This window comes from Rhopalosiphum maidis, chromosome 1 (assembly GCF_003676215.2).
Source record: "Rhopalosiphum maidis isolate BTI-1 chromosome 1, ASM367621v3, whole genome shotgun sequence".
NCBI lineage: Eukaryota > Metazoa > Arthropoda > Insecta > Hemiptera > Aphididae > Rhopalosiphum > Rhopalosiphum maidis.
The window spans coordinates 6,193,032-6,210,229 of NC_040877.1; the positions used below are offsets into that span (position 1 = coordinate 6,193,032).

The window sequence follows — 17,198 nt, forward strand, 5'->3', positions numbered from 1 at the left end:
CTCACAAAAGTTGTTCTTATATCCATATAAAAATATTAAAAATAAATTGTCGTCTTTTTTTTATGCATTTAAATTTTTACAAAATTTTATTATTTTGAAGCTACTAACATAATATTTAGAACTTAGCAATTGCAGGGTATATTTCCCCTCTATAAATATAAATGTTGTACAAGATTGAACATTTGAACATTGAAAAATGTATAGATTTATTATCTTATTATTTATTAATTTAAATTTAATTGTTAAAATAACTATAAAAACTTACTAAATACATTTTTTGTGAGATTTTGAACTATTAAACTTATCAATTATAATATTAAATAATAATATTTTAAGATAATAGATCAAAATGCTTTAATAGAAATAAAATATTTCTATCCATAATGGTTATTATAAAGTTTCACAATAAAATAGACTGAACAAAAAAAATATTTATTTATTTACAAAGACTATTTTTATATGTACATTAATATTTATTTTCTAAGTAAGGAACCACCCTGAAATAAACTTTCTAATGCTTTTTTAACATTAGGCTCTTGAAGAATATTTGATGGCTCTTTTTCATTAAGATTAGATTCAGTGGATTGTTGAGGTTGAGTATTAGAAGAAAGGGATGTATTCAAAATGTTCAAAATACGATTTTGTAATTGAGCCGCTTGGGGATTTTGAATAGCAGTTGCTGCAGGAAGAATTGGTATATCAGCAACAACTAAAATGTATAATTATTTACAATTAAAAAATTACAACTATAACTTTATATTATTTTATAATTAATTTTTAAGCATCATAAATTCATAAGTATATTTCAAAGGGTCCAGCATGTATACATTAATGATAAAGAAACAAAATATATAAACTACTTCATTATTAATATTGAAGAATATTTAACATGAAAAAAGATATTTATATATTATATTTACTTGGTTTGAAAGTAGGCAAAACTCCAACTTCCTCTTTAATATGTTCATCTTTTTTCTCTTTTAGATATTTTAGTATCTTTAAAAATAAAATTAGAATAACATATATTATTTATTTTTAATAAATATAAAAATAATAAGTATTATTCCTTTCTTTACCTGTTTGAGGCTTTGAGCTGATGTATTATTAAATTTAATTAAAAGTAATAATGACTAATTTTATTTTTACTTATTTATTATTTGTTAATAAATACTGTAAGTTATTGCTAAGTCATTTTTTTTTTATAATTTACTTTATTCAATGTGGCAAGGTTGAAAGATAAAAACAGAAAAAATAAACTTTTATCTCCACTATCAGTATTGGTATTCACCTACCTATATTGACTGGACTGGAAACGGCTTACAATCATTACTAATTTTGGCATTAAGGAGGTTATATCAACAAATAAACTTATGTGATGTGTATTAAAATCCAGTTATTCTAAATTTGAATAAAGTATACTAAGTATAGATATTTTTTTAAGAATTTTGATTCCAAATGTAAAAGTAGTTGAGAAAAGTGTACCATAAATCTTTATTTAAGATCTTTAATATATCCATTTTTAATGTTCATGATTAAAAAGTAACTAACTTGAGAAATATTTTACGTTTATATTTCTGTAGCAACAAAAAATAATAAGATATAGTCTTTGAGTTTTATAAAAAAAAGTCCTTGCAGTTGATAGACGATACAACATATCTAACAAGTAAATTGTGGCTATGGTACAAACGAAGAACTAGGATTTTTTTTTAGTTTTATTGTAATTTTTTGCTTTGTCTTACCACATTTATCAATTGTCCCAATATTATATGTTATTACTTTATTAGTAAACCATTAATTCATTTCAAAGAAATCCTATGTTATTTCAATATAAAACAAAATTTTAAATGCTATGAAATAAGAACTTTTGAAACCAATTTATTCATTTTTTGAACACGAGGCCTTAAATCTAAGGACCAGTGTCTATAAACCTAAATATAATTAAAAATGGGTGTTGTACTTAAGACAAATTAGAAAATATATGAGATATATATCTAAGCCCAGTTCCATTTAAGAACCACTCTAGCATTTGGTTGCTAATTTTATGGAACAATGTTGACTTAATACTAAAACAAAATATGTTTTCCATTGTAGTAAGATTGTAGTTGTAAAGTTGTAGCATTAATAACATGATCCTTGAGGATTAAAATTTAAAATTGAATATATACCTATTATTGGATCAAACAAGTTTGATAATTACAACTATTTTTTTTATCTACTAATTTTAATATTTGAAAAGACATTTAATTCATAAATATACACAATAGTTTAGTATGTAAAAGTATTTATGAATAAATCAAATAAATCTATACTAATATTTAAAATAGAATTATTACCATATCATACTGCAGTACTGTTATATCTCTTTGATCTTGTAATAAATTTAATAATGTGATAATTCCTTCAGGGTGTTTATCACCTAATGGTAAACCACATTCAGATATAGGAATGCCAGAAAGCCCAGGTATAGGAGTCATTTTCTCTCCTCTAATAAATGCATCGAAACTATGAACAATAAACGCTAATGCATCTTTATAAGGCATGTTTCTGTGTTCTAGAAAAATAAAAATAATATATTAATAATTAAAATGTATTGCAAAAAATAAATGTATCTTACTAAACACAAAAATAAAAATCTATCAGTATAAAACAAATAGCATTTTTTTCTTTATACACATTTTTTTATTTTTGAAAAAAAAAGTAACAAAATGTTTTAATAATTTTAAGTTGGTTTATAACTATTAATATTTTTTGAGATATTGTTTATTTATTTAAAAAATATATATCTAAATAGTAAATTTAATATTTTTAATTGTATTAACTCTAAAATTTAAGATGAGTGGAATGCACTCAATATTGAATGTTACCCTAATACTTTTATTTCTAATTTAAAATTAAAATTTGTCACACACATGTTTTGTTTCAGAAATACAAATAAAAGTATGGATTGTGAGTAAGGAATACTAAAAACAATTGTTGAATGCTTTAAATTTATTAAGCTATATAAAAACATTATTTTAAGAATTGCAATTGATTAGAATGAAGGATGTTTGGCATTAAAAGAATCACCCTATAGCCTACACATACATTTATTAATTATTATTTATGTAGTTTATTACAGTGGTTCTCATCCTATCTTCCACAACTGTGATACAGAAGTGCAGTATTATTATTAAAAATAAGAATTTCCCAGTACTAAATTGTTCATTACCAAATCACAATACATTATAATAATCTAAAAAAAATGGTTAAAGAAAAAGTGACTCACATGTTATAAAAATTAGTGAAGAGTAAAGTGCACCATGTTAATAAAAATTGTATAATATATTACCTTCAGGTATACCATGGAGTATATCAACAGTAACACTTCTATACAATTTATTTTCATCACGTACAACTAAAACATACAATGTCCCTCTTTGTGCTAAGGTTCCAAGTACACGATTAATTGGTATATCAGGATTAGGAAATAACAAATCCACTTTCATGTTCATTTTTTTTAAGTTTACTTCTAAAAACTCTGCATACTCCCTAAATAATAATAATAATAATAATAATATTAATAATAATAATAATAAATCACTAAATAACCTGTAACATCACAATTTATTTTACTTACATATACAATAAAAAGTATGTGTTTTAAAACTTACGTTAAAGAATTGTTGGTGACAACAATTTCACAATCATTAGGAGCATTTGGATTCATCACATTAGGATTGATTAATCTGGCTGATTTAAAATCATCACTAAAATTATAAAAATAATATTATGAAACGTCACAAGTCTAAAATTTCACTGGACTTAGTCTTTACTACAATTTATTTCTAAATTAATGCATAATTTTAAAGAATAATAGTTTAATATTCATTGATGTATTTACAGAAGGTAAAATATATAAGTAATAAAATATACATTTTGAATTTTCCTCTATATTTAATTGTCTAAACCTCCCAATAAAGTGGTTACTGGTTCCTAACATGTTCTTGTTATTATTTAACTTAAATACTAAATTGATTAGATAAGAAACGTGGTTAAAACAAAATTATGCTACTTACTGGTTAAGTTTTTATAAATATATAAATTAATTTTTAAATCTTATTCATCAATAAGAAAATACCCAAGATTTGATTGTGCCCCCCAAAAAATTTGTTGACCAGTAAGAGGTTTGTTACCCCTTTTATAAAACATTGTGAATTACAAAAATAATAAATTAACGCTTTACTTACAAATCCCTTGGTTGGTTTCGGTTATCATTTCTGAAATCATATTATGTTATACAATATAATCTTTAATAAGCCTATGATAATAAGATTTAAATAATATGAAGAGCCAATTCACTCTCGTAAATATTTCAGGATAATCAACTTGATTGAATGTACTGTTTTGAAAACTACACACAGAATTGCAGGTTCAATTCTAGATAAGCAAAAGCATGAAGTACTCTATTGATTGTCAAATTTTAAATTTTACTTGGAAATGTGTAAAACTATGGAGATTCATTTTAAAAAATTCCTAAGGTTTTATGTAATAGAAGGTATTTTCTTTTCTAGTAGTAGAGGCAGACCCGTGCTGTAAGCGGGGAGGGGGTCCTAGGGGGCATGTGCCCTGGGTGCAAGGTTTAAAGGGGTGCCAACAATTTTTTTTATAATATTTTAAACTACACATATATAAAATATATGAGAAAGATTATTGTTTTACTATTACATTAGACCATTACAAATTTTTGACTATTATGGTCAAACAATCACTATTAGTCAACCGCAACGTTTTATTCTTGTAATATTTGGCTTTATAATAAATGATCATATTAATATCGATTTTGAAGACGTCATTGAAGATTTTGCTTCAAAAAAATCCAGGAAAATTAAGTTTTAAACTGAGTACCTATATAATACATTCCAGTGGCGTAGCCAGAGAGGATGCTGAGGGGATTGCAGCCTCCCTTGAAATATTAAGAAAATTTAAAATTATTTTAATTTTTAATGGTCTATACCAGTGTTTCTCAACCGGTGTGTCACTGGGTAAGTCCAAATGTGTCGCGGGAAGTACTAATATTAAATGCATAAACTTTGTTGACACCATATTTATATAAATTAATAGATATTATTTTTATTTATTTTTTTATTATGTGTACAAAGTATGAAAATGTTTAATAGTGTGTAGCCATAATACAAAGGTTGAAAAACACTGGTCTATACAAATCGCAACAAAAATCTTAGATTGCATTTTACAAAAATTAATCAGCCCCCCTGAAAAAAATCCTGGCTACGCCAGTAATAAATACTTATGATACGTTTGTAAATATAATATAATTTGTGATGATAAGTATTAAATTTTAATTATTGTATACCTAACTATTTTGTTTAATAATTACTATTACAATCAGCTTTAGTTTTTTGTCAAATCAATGTTCAAAATACGTTGTAAAAAAAAAAAATTAAAATTAAATAGGAATAAAATACATAATGATAAATAAAATAATGGGCAAATATTTTTAATTTTGCCCTGGGCGCTGAATCTTAATGGTACAGCTCTGAGTAGAGGTGCAAAGAGAAGAAGAGCTGAAACTAACAAGAGTACAGTGATTTAAAAGTAAACATCTTCATTAATATCTTTGAAATAGCCAAATACTAATCTATGAATATAATTAAGCTGCATTGATAGTGCTATTACTTTAAAAATGTCAAATGACAAACACGTTTACTGTATACAAGTTATAAATAAAGTTTAACATTTTGAAAACAGTACATTATATCAAATTAATTTGGTACAATTTAATATAATCAATTATTACCTTTTTTCATTAGCATCAAAATTTGCTGCTCTTTCATTTTTTACTAATTCTCCATTTCTATAAAAGAAAGGTCTTACTGGTTTTACATCTGAATCAAAAATTAAGAGCAGTTGTTACAAAACTTTCTTAACAAATTGTAATACACACAAATCTATTTGTAAACTACCTATACAAAAGTATTATAAATATACATACCAAGTTTCTTGCTCATAATATAATCTGGTGGATTTTGAGCTAAGGCTTTGAGTGCAGAAGACTCTTCTACAAACTGAACAAAAACATGTCTAGTCTGGAGTGAAACATCTGCAAAAAAAATTTAGTTTCTATAAAAATCAAATGACCAGATAAACATAAGAATATTAAAATAATACAAATACGCATATAATACATATATGTGTACATATGTACATAAATAATGATTGTACATAGTTATGTTATTGACAGACAACTTACTATCAATTTCGCCGTATTTGTGAAATACAGACACCACTTCTTTGCGAGTCATACCAGCCTGCGGTATGTTTGCCACATATATCCGGGCTCTGGCTTTCAGTTCTTGTTCGGCTTGATTTCTTGGCCTATTCATGTCAGCGTCCTAGTCACCCAGTTATCGTGTTCAAAATAAACCAATTTAAAACAAGTGAATTCCGTCGAGGGCAGTGGTAAGTAATTCACAAATACTCAGACAAGCAACTGAGCAATACACGTAAGAACAAGGATTCAATGATTTCTGTGGAACAATCGAAACGTATCAATAACCGGAACAAATAATTAATGTTATTGGTAATTATTATTACATATTATTGTTCTTCACTAGGCGTCTTTCGAATCGGATTGAGTATTTGAATAATAGAATGAATGACGATCGTTATTCGTTACACTATATATTATGATAAATCAAAATAAATATTTATCACAAATGATGAATCATTGATTTGATAGTAAATATCAGCCCCATTCAACTCTATATGATTACCTTGTTCTGTGCTTTTAATGTGGTCTTATTGACGGGACAGGAAACTAATTTAAGACCGTGGTAGTTATTATACAAGGTTTATAATAGATTTATGGACAAGGATTGGACAGTGGACAGTGGTCACGAAAAAGTTAAAGGGTGTGGGGAGTTGACCACGAAATGTTATGCGACAGGCGAAGTGCAGGGAGTATTTTCCTTTAGCATTACTAGCGCTGTCTTAGTGGATACTTTTGGAACTAGATCCAATAAGATGGTTTTAAAGATCTTTAATCGTGGTTATTACTGTAATTTTCAATTTTTAAAAGCAAGTGATATTTACATTATAATTTGCCTAATAAATAACTCCAGAAAAAATAACCCCGGAAATTTAGTCCCCGAAAAAATAACTCCATATGAGATTTTGTAAGATTTTAAATTATAATAATTGTATAATATTCAAAACTAAAATGTATATTCTAATAAATACGTGTAAGTGTAATATTTTAATTTTTAAGTGAATTATGAGCATTTTCAAATATTTAATATTTTTTGTACTCATAAATGAACTAAAAATTAAAATATCGTAAAACACCAACGAGAAAACACAGATTATGTTCTTATCTAAAAGTTTGATAATAAATAGGTTAATTCACTCAAAACTGAAAGCACACTAGGTATATTGTGGGCGCGACGTCCTTTTAAGATATGGTATATCTTAATATCTGTAAGTTCTATATTTATACTTATATTGTTAAAATATGGACTTCCTAATCTGCCCATGTTACTTAGTAAATTAGTTTGAAATATCAATAATATATAAATAAATAAATGATATAATAATTTTAAACAAATAGTCAATTTTTTCAATTACAGTCAATAAATAAAAAAACGTATATAATATTAATAATATTAAATGTAAATTAAAATGCATAAAAAAAATATATATATATATTAATATACCTATGTTGATATTAGAGTGAATTGACCTATTATCAAACTTAGGTAAGAACATAATCTGTGTTTTCTCGTTGGTTTTTTACGATATTTTAATTTTTAGGTGCGTTATGACTTATGAGTATGAAAAATATTAAATATTTAAAAATGCTCATAATTTTTTAAAAATTAAAATATTCATATAGGTACACGTATTTATTAGAATATACATTTTACTATTTTAGTTTTGAATATTATACAATTATTATCATTTAAAATATTACAAAATCTCATATGAGGTTATTTTTTCTGGGGTTATCTTTTCGCGGTACCTTACTTTATAGGATCTAATACTTATAACATCTTTAATTTATCATATTATAACAAATATAATTATTAATACATTTGTGATAATGTGATCATTGTGATCTAGTTCCATAAATATCCCCTAAGGCGGCGCTAGTAATGCTAAAAAGAAAATATCACATGCTCTCCGCCTGTTGTATAACGTATAACCAAATACTATACTTATAATATTCATCTCAGCTCTCGGGTCCTATCTTAGTCCGTGTCCTGTGGTATAAATTATTATTTAATATTTATTATATTATTTAATTTAATTTGCTCATATCACTGCACCAGGAATGTCACCCACGAATTAAGATCTAGTATATCTTAATTCGTGGTGTCACCACATCGTATGCATGCATCATGCATCTATTCTGTGGCGACTGGTGGACGTACTCTGCGTGAGGCCTACTAATTAAACGTCTAAAACCACGATTAATAATTATCTTTAATCGTGCTCGGTAATGAAAGCAACAAAAACAAATATAAATTTACTGTAAAAATAGATACAATTATACAAATACTGAAATACATTAGACTATACAATATTACATAATTAAAATAAACAACACTTAGATATTCTTTAAATACTCCCTTTTTTATTGTACAAATATATTTAACACAATTTACACCTAAATATTTTACGCCTAATTATCGACCTACCTACGATTTAAAAATCAGCTTAAAAACGTACTTACCGTACCTATAAAATGCTGATAATAACTAACAAATACAATTCCACACAATACATGTTTAATTACTCCGAAAAAGGCCTACAGTTAAACTATTAAAAATTATATCGTTATATCTTAACTTTTAATCTACAGCTAAATTATTTATTTTATTTATTATTTTACATAATATCATATTATATTTAAAATAATATCTTAAAGACTAAAGTAGATGATCTATGGATTATGATACAATTTATTTAGAAAGCATCAAAAAGTTATAAAGTAAATTTATTTTTTACATAATGTCATAATATAATAATCAATTTAAATATCGTCTACTATAATAAATGCATAAATGAAAACATGTATTAATGCGTATTATTGATGTAAGGTGTAACTGTATAATGTATATAATATAATACATGGTACAAATTATGAATTTGGATATTATTATATTAAGGGGATTCGATATCGTAATTTTCTGTTTTTGTCTAAGGCACGCTCGACATAAGATTTTTGACGGATCCTTTCCCAATCATACTAATTGATCCAATGAAGCGATAAGAATTCTAAAAATAGATTTGAATTTGTCGTCGAGTCTACTTGAAATTGACTTTCCCAGATTTTTGACTTTTTGATTTTAACTTTTCCAAAAATTGAAATACGCAATTTTTAATTACTTTTTTTTAACATATTTTTTTTAGGAATTTGGAGGAAAATATCAAAGCTGTGAGAAAGTCGATTCCAAATAGACTTAACCGCAAATTCAAATCTGTTTTCAGAATTCTTATCGCTTCATTAGATCAATAGGTATGTTTGGCAAAAACATGTCTAAAATACTATATCACGTGTGTGTTAGACAAAGATAGAAAATCACGGGATGGAATCCCCTTAATATCATCATAATGTATGACTAAACTACCTATCGTACACAATACACGTTTATGGCACTATATACTGTATTGTCAGATGTTGATACATAGCAAATATAATTATAGGTACCTATACTTATCATATAACTTACTAAAGAAAAATGATTAAATTTTAACTAAGAATTCTTTAAATGTATCTATAAATTATCAGCTAATGCTTATAATGTAATTGTAGGTATACTGATATACAATATTTATTATGTAAATACATTTTAATTATGTAAATAATAGATATCTCTATATTTATTATTTATGCATAAAAACATATAATAGATATTTGAATTTGATATTATACTTTTAAAGTTTTGACTGCCTAGTATTCTATTTCTATACTGATCTCATACTTTTAGATTTTAGGCAGAGCGATGGATGTATTGATTTTGCAATGTATTTTTTGTATATAATATGTGTATTTGTACACGATAAGCAGTCGATTCAATTTTTTGATTATCAAAAATGAGTGGTTTCTGGTAGCAAATTGGGTATATAATTTGTACTTTGAAGTGGATAGTGTAATACCTGCATGTGTTGTCTCTGACTTATGAACGGAATTCGTGGACATGTATAGTAAATTTGCGTTCAGCAGATTCAACTTTATGTTGATAGCTTTAATATTAGTCAATTGACCTATTATCAAAGTTAAAAGTTAAAAGTTATAATATTATCTAGAGCATCTCATAGGCCTTAATTGATATCTTAATTTTTAAATGTTATTGTTATGTAAAATATTAAAACTTTAAAATACTCGTAACTCGCTTAAAAATTTTAATATCAATAAAATCCCATTAGATGCCCTAGATAATATAATTACCTTTGATAATAGGTAAATTGATTCTAATATTAAAGCTAATACCATAAAATTGAATCTACTGAACGCAAGTTTGATGTCTTACGTTCGTAAGACAGAGACAACACACGCGGTTATGACGACTATGACGTCTTCATAACGTTAGCATTTTTTTTTTGTGCTATTTATAGGTGTGAGAAATTTTAATTTTATTCTATAAACGGCAATTAAAAATTATACACTTTGAAGAAATGCTTGAAAATTTAATACAAAGTTTCTCAAAAGTTTTTAATTCCTCAACTAAAAAACATCAAAAATCTAAAGGTAGTCACAACATTTTTTTATAAGCATTTAAAAACCGAAATTCATAAAAATGTATGTTTTTATTCATGAGAATAGAAAATTTAATACAAAGGTTCTTTACAAGTTTTACAACCTATATTTATATATAAAAAAAAAACAATTTTACCGGAAAACCAAGTACAATTTATATTTTTTTATAAGCATTTCAAATTTTTACTACATTTGAAATTTCGAAATATTCCCGTAAAATAATTAATTATCCTCAATTTTTGATATTTTGTTATTTTCAAAAAAATAATACATTAAATTTGTCATTATATGACATTAGAGTGAACCTACATTAGATGATTTAGATGTGTATGAAAATGAAATCCGTAGGTTTAATATGACTTGTATACTACTTGTTTATTACCTAAGAATTAGAATAGAACGATAAATTATAGGTGCATGTTAAAATCTAACTATTTTTTTATCGTTTTACATAAACTGGTTCGTAATTTACTTAACAAGAATATTGATATTTAAAATAATTGTAAGAAAATCAGCCACTGTACTTTTAAATAAATGTTTTTACCATCCAAATTTTTTTTAAAATTAGATTCACATTGGCTATTTTCGTATATCTTGGAAATTTTTTAACAATTTTTTAGTTTTTTATTTTCAGTATTAAAAAATACAAAATAAAAAATGTATACTAAACATGTAGCGCAAGTGTCTATGAATTATATTTAAAAGAATTTTTTTTTAAAATATTGATTATAACAAAATGTATTTAATTTGTCAGACCTTCGTAGTTCGTGGGACACTCCGTATATATTGTCATGCATTGTCAAAAAGAGGTAAAGACTAAGAGTAGTTAAATCTCTTTTCTATGAGTTAAATCATACGAATTTATTTTTGATGTTTGTCAGACGGCAGTCAACAGTTGTTACCGAAATGTAGAAATATAATTGGATTTTTCAGGTTTTTCTGTTTTTGTTTATCGATATTTACTTATCGTTCGTTGATTATTACCTAATGAGTAATGATTACACCGAACGTAACTGACTCGCCCGAGTCGTCCGTGAATTGGGTAGATATAGTGTATAATATTACAATTTACAAGTTATTATTATACATTTGTAACAACTATAATAGTTCATAGTTGAGAGTTGACTGTTTTAGGGTGTGGGCCGTTTAGTTTAGACTTATTTATTATGAAGTATTACGTTCTAAATAATAAGGATTAATTTAATTTAATAATATTATTTCGTTTTCGTCAATACATCTTATAAATCACATTCGTCTTTGTTTTAATTTTTGTAGCATAATAGACCACAATCAAAAATAATTATACTAATTATCTAATTTTATAACACGATATTTTTTTATACCGAAAATAATTGTCTAAAATGCAGCTTCCTGATCGAAGGTAAGTACTTACTACCTAATAGATATTCGGTATTAATTTTAAGACTTAAAGTTAATGGTTTTTAATCCTACTGGTCTAAATAATGATTTATATGACGTATTAAAATTGATCAATTTAGTTTTAGCATAAGTTAATTATAATTTATTCATCAAATTGAATTACTTAAGTACATTTTTACTATAAGTAGGTACTTTTTATCACCGGTCGAAGACAACCGATTTAAACCTTGTGTCATTTTGAAATTAACGATTTTTGATATAGGTACATCAATAAATTAAAGTTAATTTCACTTCTAAATTAATTTTAGTTTGATAAAAGGAAACTATGTCCGAAAAAAAGAATAAGAAAAACGCTGGATTACTAATGTTTAAAGAAAAAAAAATTTTAAAACATTAAAATATTTTAGGTAGTATCATTAAAAAAATTGCATAGGTACAGATGAAGTAAGCTTGATTGAGTACAATTTTAAGTTATAAAATTAGTTTTCTAAAAAATATGGGTATATAAGTCATTCATATACTTATCATTAGGATATCTTTTAGGTAAAACAAAAATTTGTTTTTATCAAAATTTAATTTAAATTACTGTAAGATTTAAAAAGTTAAGTTTCTTGGTTTAATTTATTTCTCAATTATTATTGAAATTATTTACACTTAAAGAAATTTTTCTCGCCACATTTTGAAAAATAATGGAACTAATGAAATCTAATTTCAATAATTAAAACATTGTAAATTTATTAAATTTGAGGTTTTCAATACTACTGTGCTAAGGGGAACAGAAAAAAAGTCTCGGGGGAAAGAAAGTCCTGGAAAAAAGTACAAATTGAAATATTTTAAGTATAACTTAAAGCCTTAACTTAATATTTTGAGCTATAGCTTTTAAAAAAATCTTCGTTTTATATTTCACGTGATTTTCATGTTTCTTTTATTAGATTTTAAAATTTCCATTTAAAAAAAAAATAAAATCTGTTTTATACTGTTTGACGTACGCTGTCTTCATCTATCATACACTCACACCTAATACTATACTGACCTACTGCATTATAATATATTAATATTATACTATACGAGAGATCACCGTATTCGACTTGATTATATCATGCTCTAACCGCCTATAATCTATATATATATGTGTGTGTGTATGTGTATAATCTACTTCCGATCCAGTAGGTAAAAACTTAAAACCAAAAATTATTGTTTTTATTAACTTTATCACCATTTTATCTACCTACGGCTTTCCACAGCAACCTAACATATATTAGGTATAAACTACAAATCTATAAATGTATAATATTAAGAAAATAGTAGATTTTATCATTTGATTTATGTTTTTTATACCAAACTAACATATTATACAGAGTGATTATAAAAGTTTAAATCATAAAATATCATATAGAGCAGCTGTTCTTAACCTGTGGTCTGCGGCCCCCTGGTGATCCGTGATACTCATGTTGGGGGTTGCAGCTTTAAGAATATTAAACATAAAATAATTTAAATTACAGTTTTATGAAAAATTAAGTTTAATAAAAATAATTATAAATGAGTATGTTTTGTTATGTCTACTTCTATAATTTGAAATATAAAATAATTATTATAATTCTGGTTATAATAACATCAAATGTTTTGTAAAAAAAAGATTCGAGAAAAAATTGGTAGGAGTCTGTGATTTCTAAAAACCTTTTATTGGGGATCCATGTTCTACAAAATGTTAAGAACCGCTGATATAGAGTGATTATATAAGTTTTATTTAAAATATTCTAAATTGTACTTTTTTTCTGGAACTTTTTACTACCATCCTGTGCTAGGTACACTTGCCCCTTTTTACACATCTTTACTGACTTTGATATGTAATAAATGTAATAGAATTTGAAAAATGACTTTTACGACTAAGTTTTGGATAATTTAGAAATAACTTATCCTGATATACATAAAATTTTATTAACCAATTTTAAATTTCATATTATTACATAAGTGATGGTAAATCAAAACAAATATTTTTATTGTTGCATTTTAGAAAACTTTTTCAAAACCGTCATAATCGTAGAGAAGAAATTGAAGCTCAACTGCGTAGAGCACAAATTGAAGATCAGTATAGTACTGAAGATTCTAGTACTGAAGATGAGTCATCTGAAGGTGAATCAGAAGACGAAGTGATTCATGATGAGTCAATGGGTAGTGAATTAGAAGAAGTAATAAATGAAGATGAATCAGAAGAAGAATATGATGAATCTGAAAAGGAAGATGATGAATCAGAAAAAGAAGAAAGTGAATTAGAAGAAGAAGAAGATGAAGATGAATTAGTAGAAGAAGAAGTTGATGAAGAAGAGTGCAATTTGAGTTTAAGTAAAAATAGCTTAACTAATGGCTGTGGTAGTCACAATAAATCTAATAATATGTCTTTGAATTCAATAGAAGTTACAGTTGATGATAGGTAAAAAATGTTAAACATTGATTTTTTTTTTACGATAAATTAGAATTTTAATTTTTTTCTAGTGAAATATCTGATATCTATGATAAATCAATTAATGAGACACTTTCTGATAATACTCCAATTGCTATAAACAATAATGAACTAATGAATGGAAATAATTCTGATGATTTTGAAAATTCACAATATTTGTGCGACCCTAATGTGAATGATCGAAAAAATCAAGTTATTGAATGGATGGTTACCAGAGAAAGTCAAAAACCATATGGAGGAATAATTGGTAAGTTTAAATTAAAATATTTGAGTATAACAATTTAATTTACTTTATATTTATATAGCAACTGATATGGGTACCACTGATTGTAAAATTACAATATTATTGAAATTGTTATCGAAGTCCAACGTTCCTAATTCAGATAACACACAATCAGAAGGAGAGTCTGATTTAGATGAAACTATTTTCGCAAGAGGATGCACATTGATTTTGTGCCCAAGATCAAGTATAGATGATTGGATTGATTCTATTGACAGACATGTAAAACCTGGTACATATAATGTGTGGGTACACTATGGAAAAAATCGAGATATATCAATATATGAGTAATTTATTTTAATATTATTATTATTAAGTGCTTATATAAAAATTGCAATACATATTTTGCTTTTAAAATTCTAGTTTAACTCAAAAAGATATTGTTATCACAACAACTACATTGGTTCTGACAGGTTTCCGCAACAAAGAAAATGTAAGAATATATAATTACTCTTTATTAAAGTTATGATTAGTTACCTTTATAATTTTTGGTTTAGTGTTTACTTTACACAATTATGTTATTGAAATGACTAATGTTAATACCTACTTCAGATTGATTGTACATTGGTTTAATAAAATTATATTTAAACAATGAATTGTGTAATACATTTTATAGTTAATTTCTAAAATTATAATTTAAACAAATAGTTATGTTTCAAAAAACCGTTAAGAGGATGTCAGTGTAATATTTGTTTTTCTCTCAGACCCACGCTTAACAGATCAAACGGATTTCACTAAAAAATTTTTTTTATGATTTTTGAGTAAAATTACCTATTACAAAAATAATAGAGGATAATATTTTCTAGGAAATAACTTATCGGTTTTGTATTTTATTGTAATTACATTTTATATTCGTCTTTCAAAATAAAAAAAAAAAAATATAAATTTAGATGGTGTTTAAATAGTTTTGAAACAATATTAAGACAAATTAATGTCATACCCTCAAGAATATTATTCTCTATTGTTTTTGTAATGGGTGATTTTACTGTAGGATTAATCAAAAACAAAAATGATTCTGTAGAAATGCATTTTATCTATGTTACATATAGGCCAGATAGAGAAAACAAACAGTGTGTTTACATTCTCTAAATAATACTATGAATCAGAATTCATTGATAATATTGTAAACATGCTAATAATTCAAAATTCCCAAAAAACTAAAAAAATATTCTTATAGGTTATTATACATTACACTATTTTATATAAAATATTAAATCTAATACTTTATTTTTAGAATCCATTATATCAAATAAAATGGCATCGAATAATATTGGATGATATTAAGCTTTATAATTATAAACAACAAACTTCCAAGGCTTTATGTCAATTAACAGGCATTTGTCATTGGGTTTTTTCTACACAAACAATTATTAACAACAATGATGATGAAGCTATCTATAGTTTAATTAAATTTTTAAATTTTAAACCATTAAATACGTTTGAAGTAAGTTGTAAAGTAATTTACGTTACGTTAATATAGTAATAAAATATCTAACTATATTTGACATTTGATTTCAGAATTGGAAAAATTTGATGAAAACAAATCAATCTGTATCAATGTATGAAAAGTTGAGGAATTTATATTATAATAATAAAATTGTTTAAATAGAAGTACCTACAATATTTATTACCTACATTTAAATAAATTACTTGTATGTTATTTATTATTATTTTACTCAGATTCTAATTATGTATTTGTTTTATACTAATGTTTAAAAGTTAATTTAATGGAAGAGACTTATAATTTGAGATTTTAAATTTGTAATTATTGATATATCATCATAATAGTATTATATAAAATATATTAAGTATAATAAAAATAGAAATTTTAAAGAATGTCTTGTAAAATATTATTAATCATACATTACTATAATATAATATTTTTTATATGTAACACTAATTTTTACCTATTTATTTCCCCTAATATGGCTGCAAGAAAAGTTTATTCGTTGGGATTTCTGATCAAAGTCCTAGTGTATATAAGATCTTAATTATTTTTGAACTGTGTATGTTTTTCTTAATCCTCAGATTTTATACTAAACAAAAATTGAAGAAAATGTATAAAATATGCAATTTTAGATTCTGAGTGGCGGCTGTGGAACATATAAGATTTTTTGATTTTACAATGACGTGTGTTTTTTGTTGTTTATTTTATGTCAAAAGGTGTTTCTTTTAATAAAATAAAATTATCTCTGGTGAACTTTAAGGTAGGTTTCTAGTAATAAATTGGATCACAGGGAGTGAGTTAAAGGATAATTTATTGTTTATTCAAGTGTAGCTATGGCTGAGCGTTTAATTAGTTATGGAATGAAGAATATTGT

General features: G+C 25.2%; 2 protein-coding genes across 3 annotated transcripts; one reads left to right on the forward strand and one right to left on the reverse strand.

The window, feature by feature from the left end:
• Positions 1–411: 411 nt before the first annotated feature.
• Positions 412–6,937, reverse strand: LOC113559604 (nuclear receptor coactivator 5). Of its 2 annotated transcripts, XM_026965360.1 has the most exons (11): positions 6,771–6,937; positions 6,592–6,674; positions 6,248–6,524; positions 5,990–6,097; positions 5,795–5,882; positions 4,227–4,256; positions 3,651–3,746; positions 3,329–3,528; positions 2,334–2,551; positions 921–996; positions 412–709 (listed from the first exon to the last, which is right to left on the reverse strand). In XM_026965360.1, the coding sequence occupies exons 3-11, from the start codon at positions 6,378–6,380 to the stop codon at positions 474–476; spliced, it is 1,185 nt and encodes a 394-aa protein (XP_026821161.1). In that variant the 5' UTR covers positions 6,381–6,524; positions 6,592–6,674; positions 6,771–6,937; the 3' UTR covers positions 412–473. The 2 variants fall into 2 exon arrangements, with proteins under 2 accessions (XP_026821161.1, XP_026821151.1); XM_026965350.1 differs by having other exon boundaries at positions 6,592–6,937.
• Positions 6,938–11,860: 4,923 nt separating this feature from the next.
• LOC113549213 (helicase-like transcription factor) lies at positions 11,861–16,512 on the forward strand. The gene is made up of 7 exons (XM_026950405.1): positions 11,861–12,137; positions 14,151–14,567; positions 14,630–14,844; positions 14,903–15,164; positions 15,241–15,310; positions 16,112–16,321; positions 16,396–16,512. The coding sequence occupies exons 1-7, from the start codon at positions 12,118–12,120 to the stop codon at positions 16,480–16,482; spliced, it is 1,281 nt and encodes a 426-aa protein (XP_026806206.1). The 5' UTR covers positions 11,861–12,117; the 3' UTR covers positions 16,483–16,512.
• The last annotated feature ends 686 nt before the right edge of the window (positions 16,513–17,198 follow it).

Excerpts from the sequence above, each read along its gene's own strand:
- LOC113559604 (XM_026965360.1), bottom strand. The coding sequence starts at position 6,380 with ATGAATAGGCCAAGAAATCAAGCCGAACAAGAACTGAAAGCCAGAGCC. Across the intron at positions 4,257-5,794 it reads TTTGATGCTAATGAAAAAAG|AAATGATAACCGAAACCAAC; the intron begins GTAATAATTGAT and ends ATATGATTTCAG. Across the intron at positions 3,529-3,650 it reads GTCACCAACAATTCTTTAAC|GGAGTATGCAGAGTTTTTAG; the intron begins GTAAGTTTTAAA and ends ATTATTATTTAG.
- LOC113549213 (XM_026950405.1), top strand. The coding sequence starts at position 12,118 with ATGCAGCTTCCTGATCGAAG. Across the intron at positions 12,138-14,150 it reads ATGCAGCTTCCTGATCGAAG|AAAACTTTTTCAAAACCGTC; the intron begins GTAAGTACTTAC and ends GTTGCATTTTAG. Across the intron at positions 14,568-14,629 it reads GAAGTTACAGTTGATGATAG|TGAAATATCTGATATCTATG; the intron begins GTAAAAAATGTT and ends ATTTTTTTCTAG.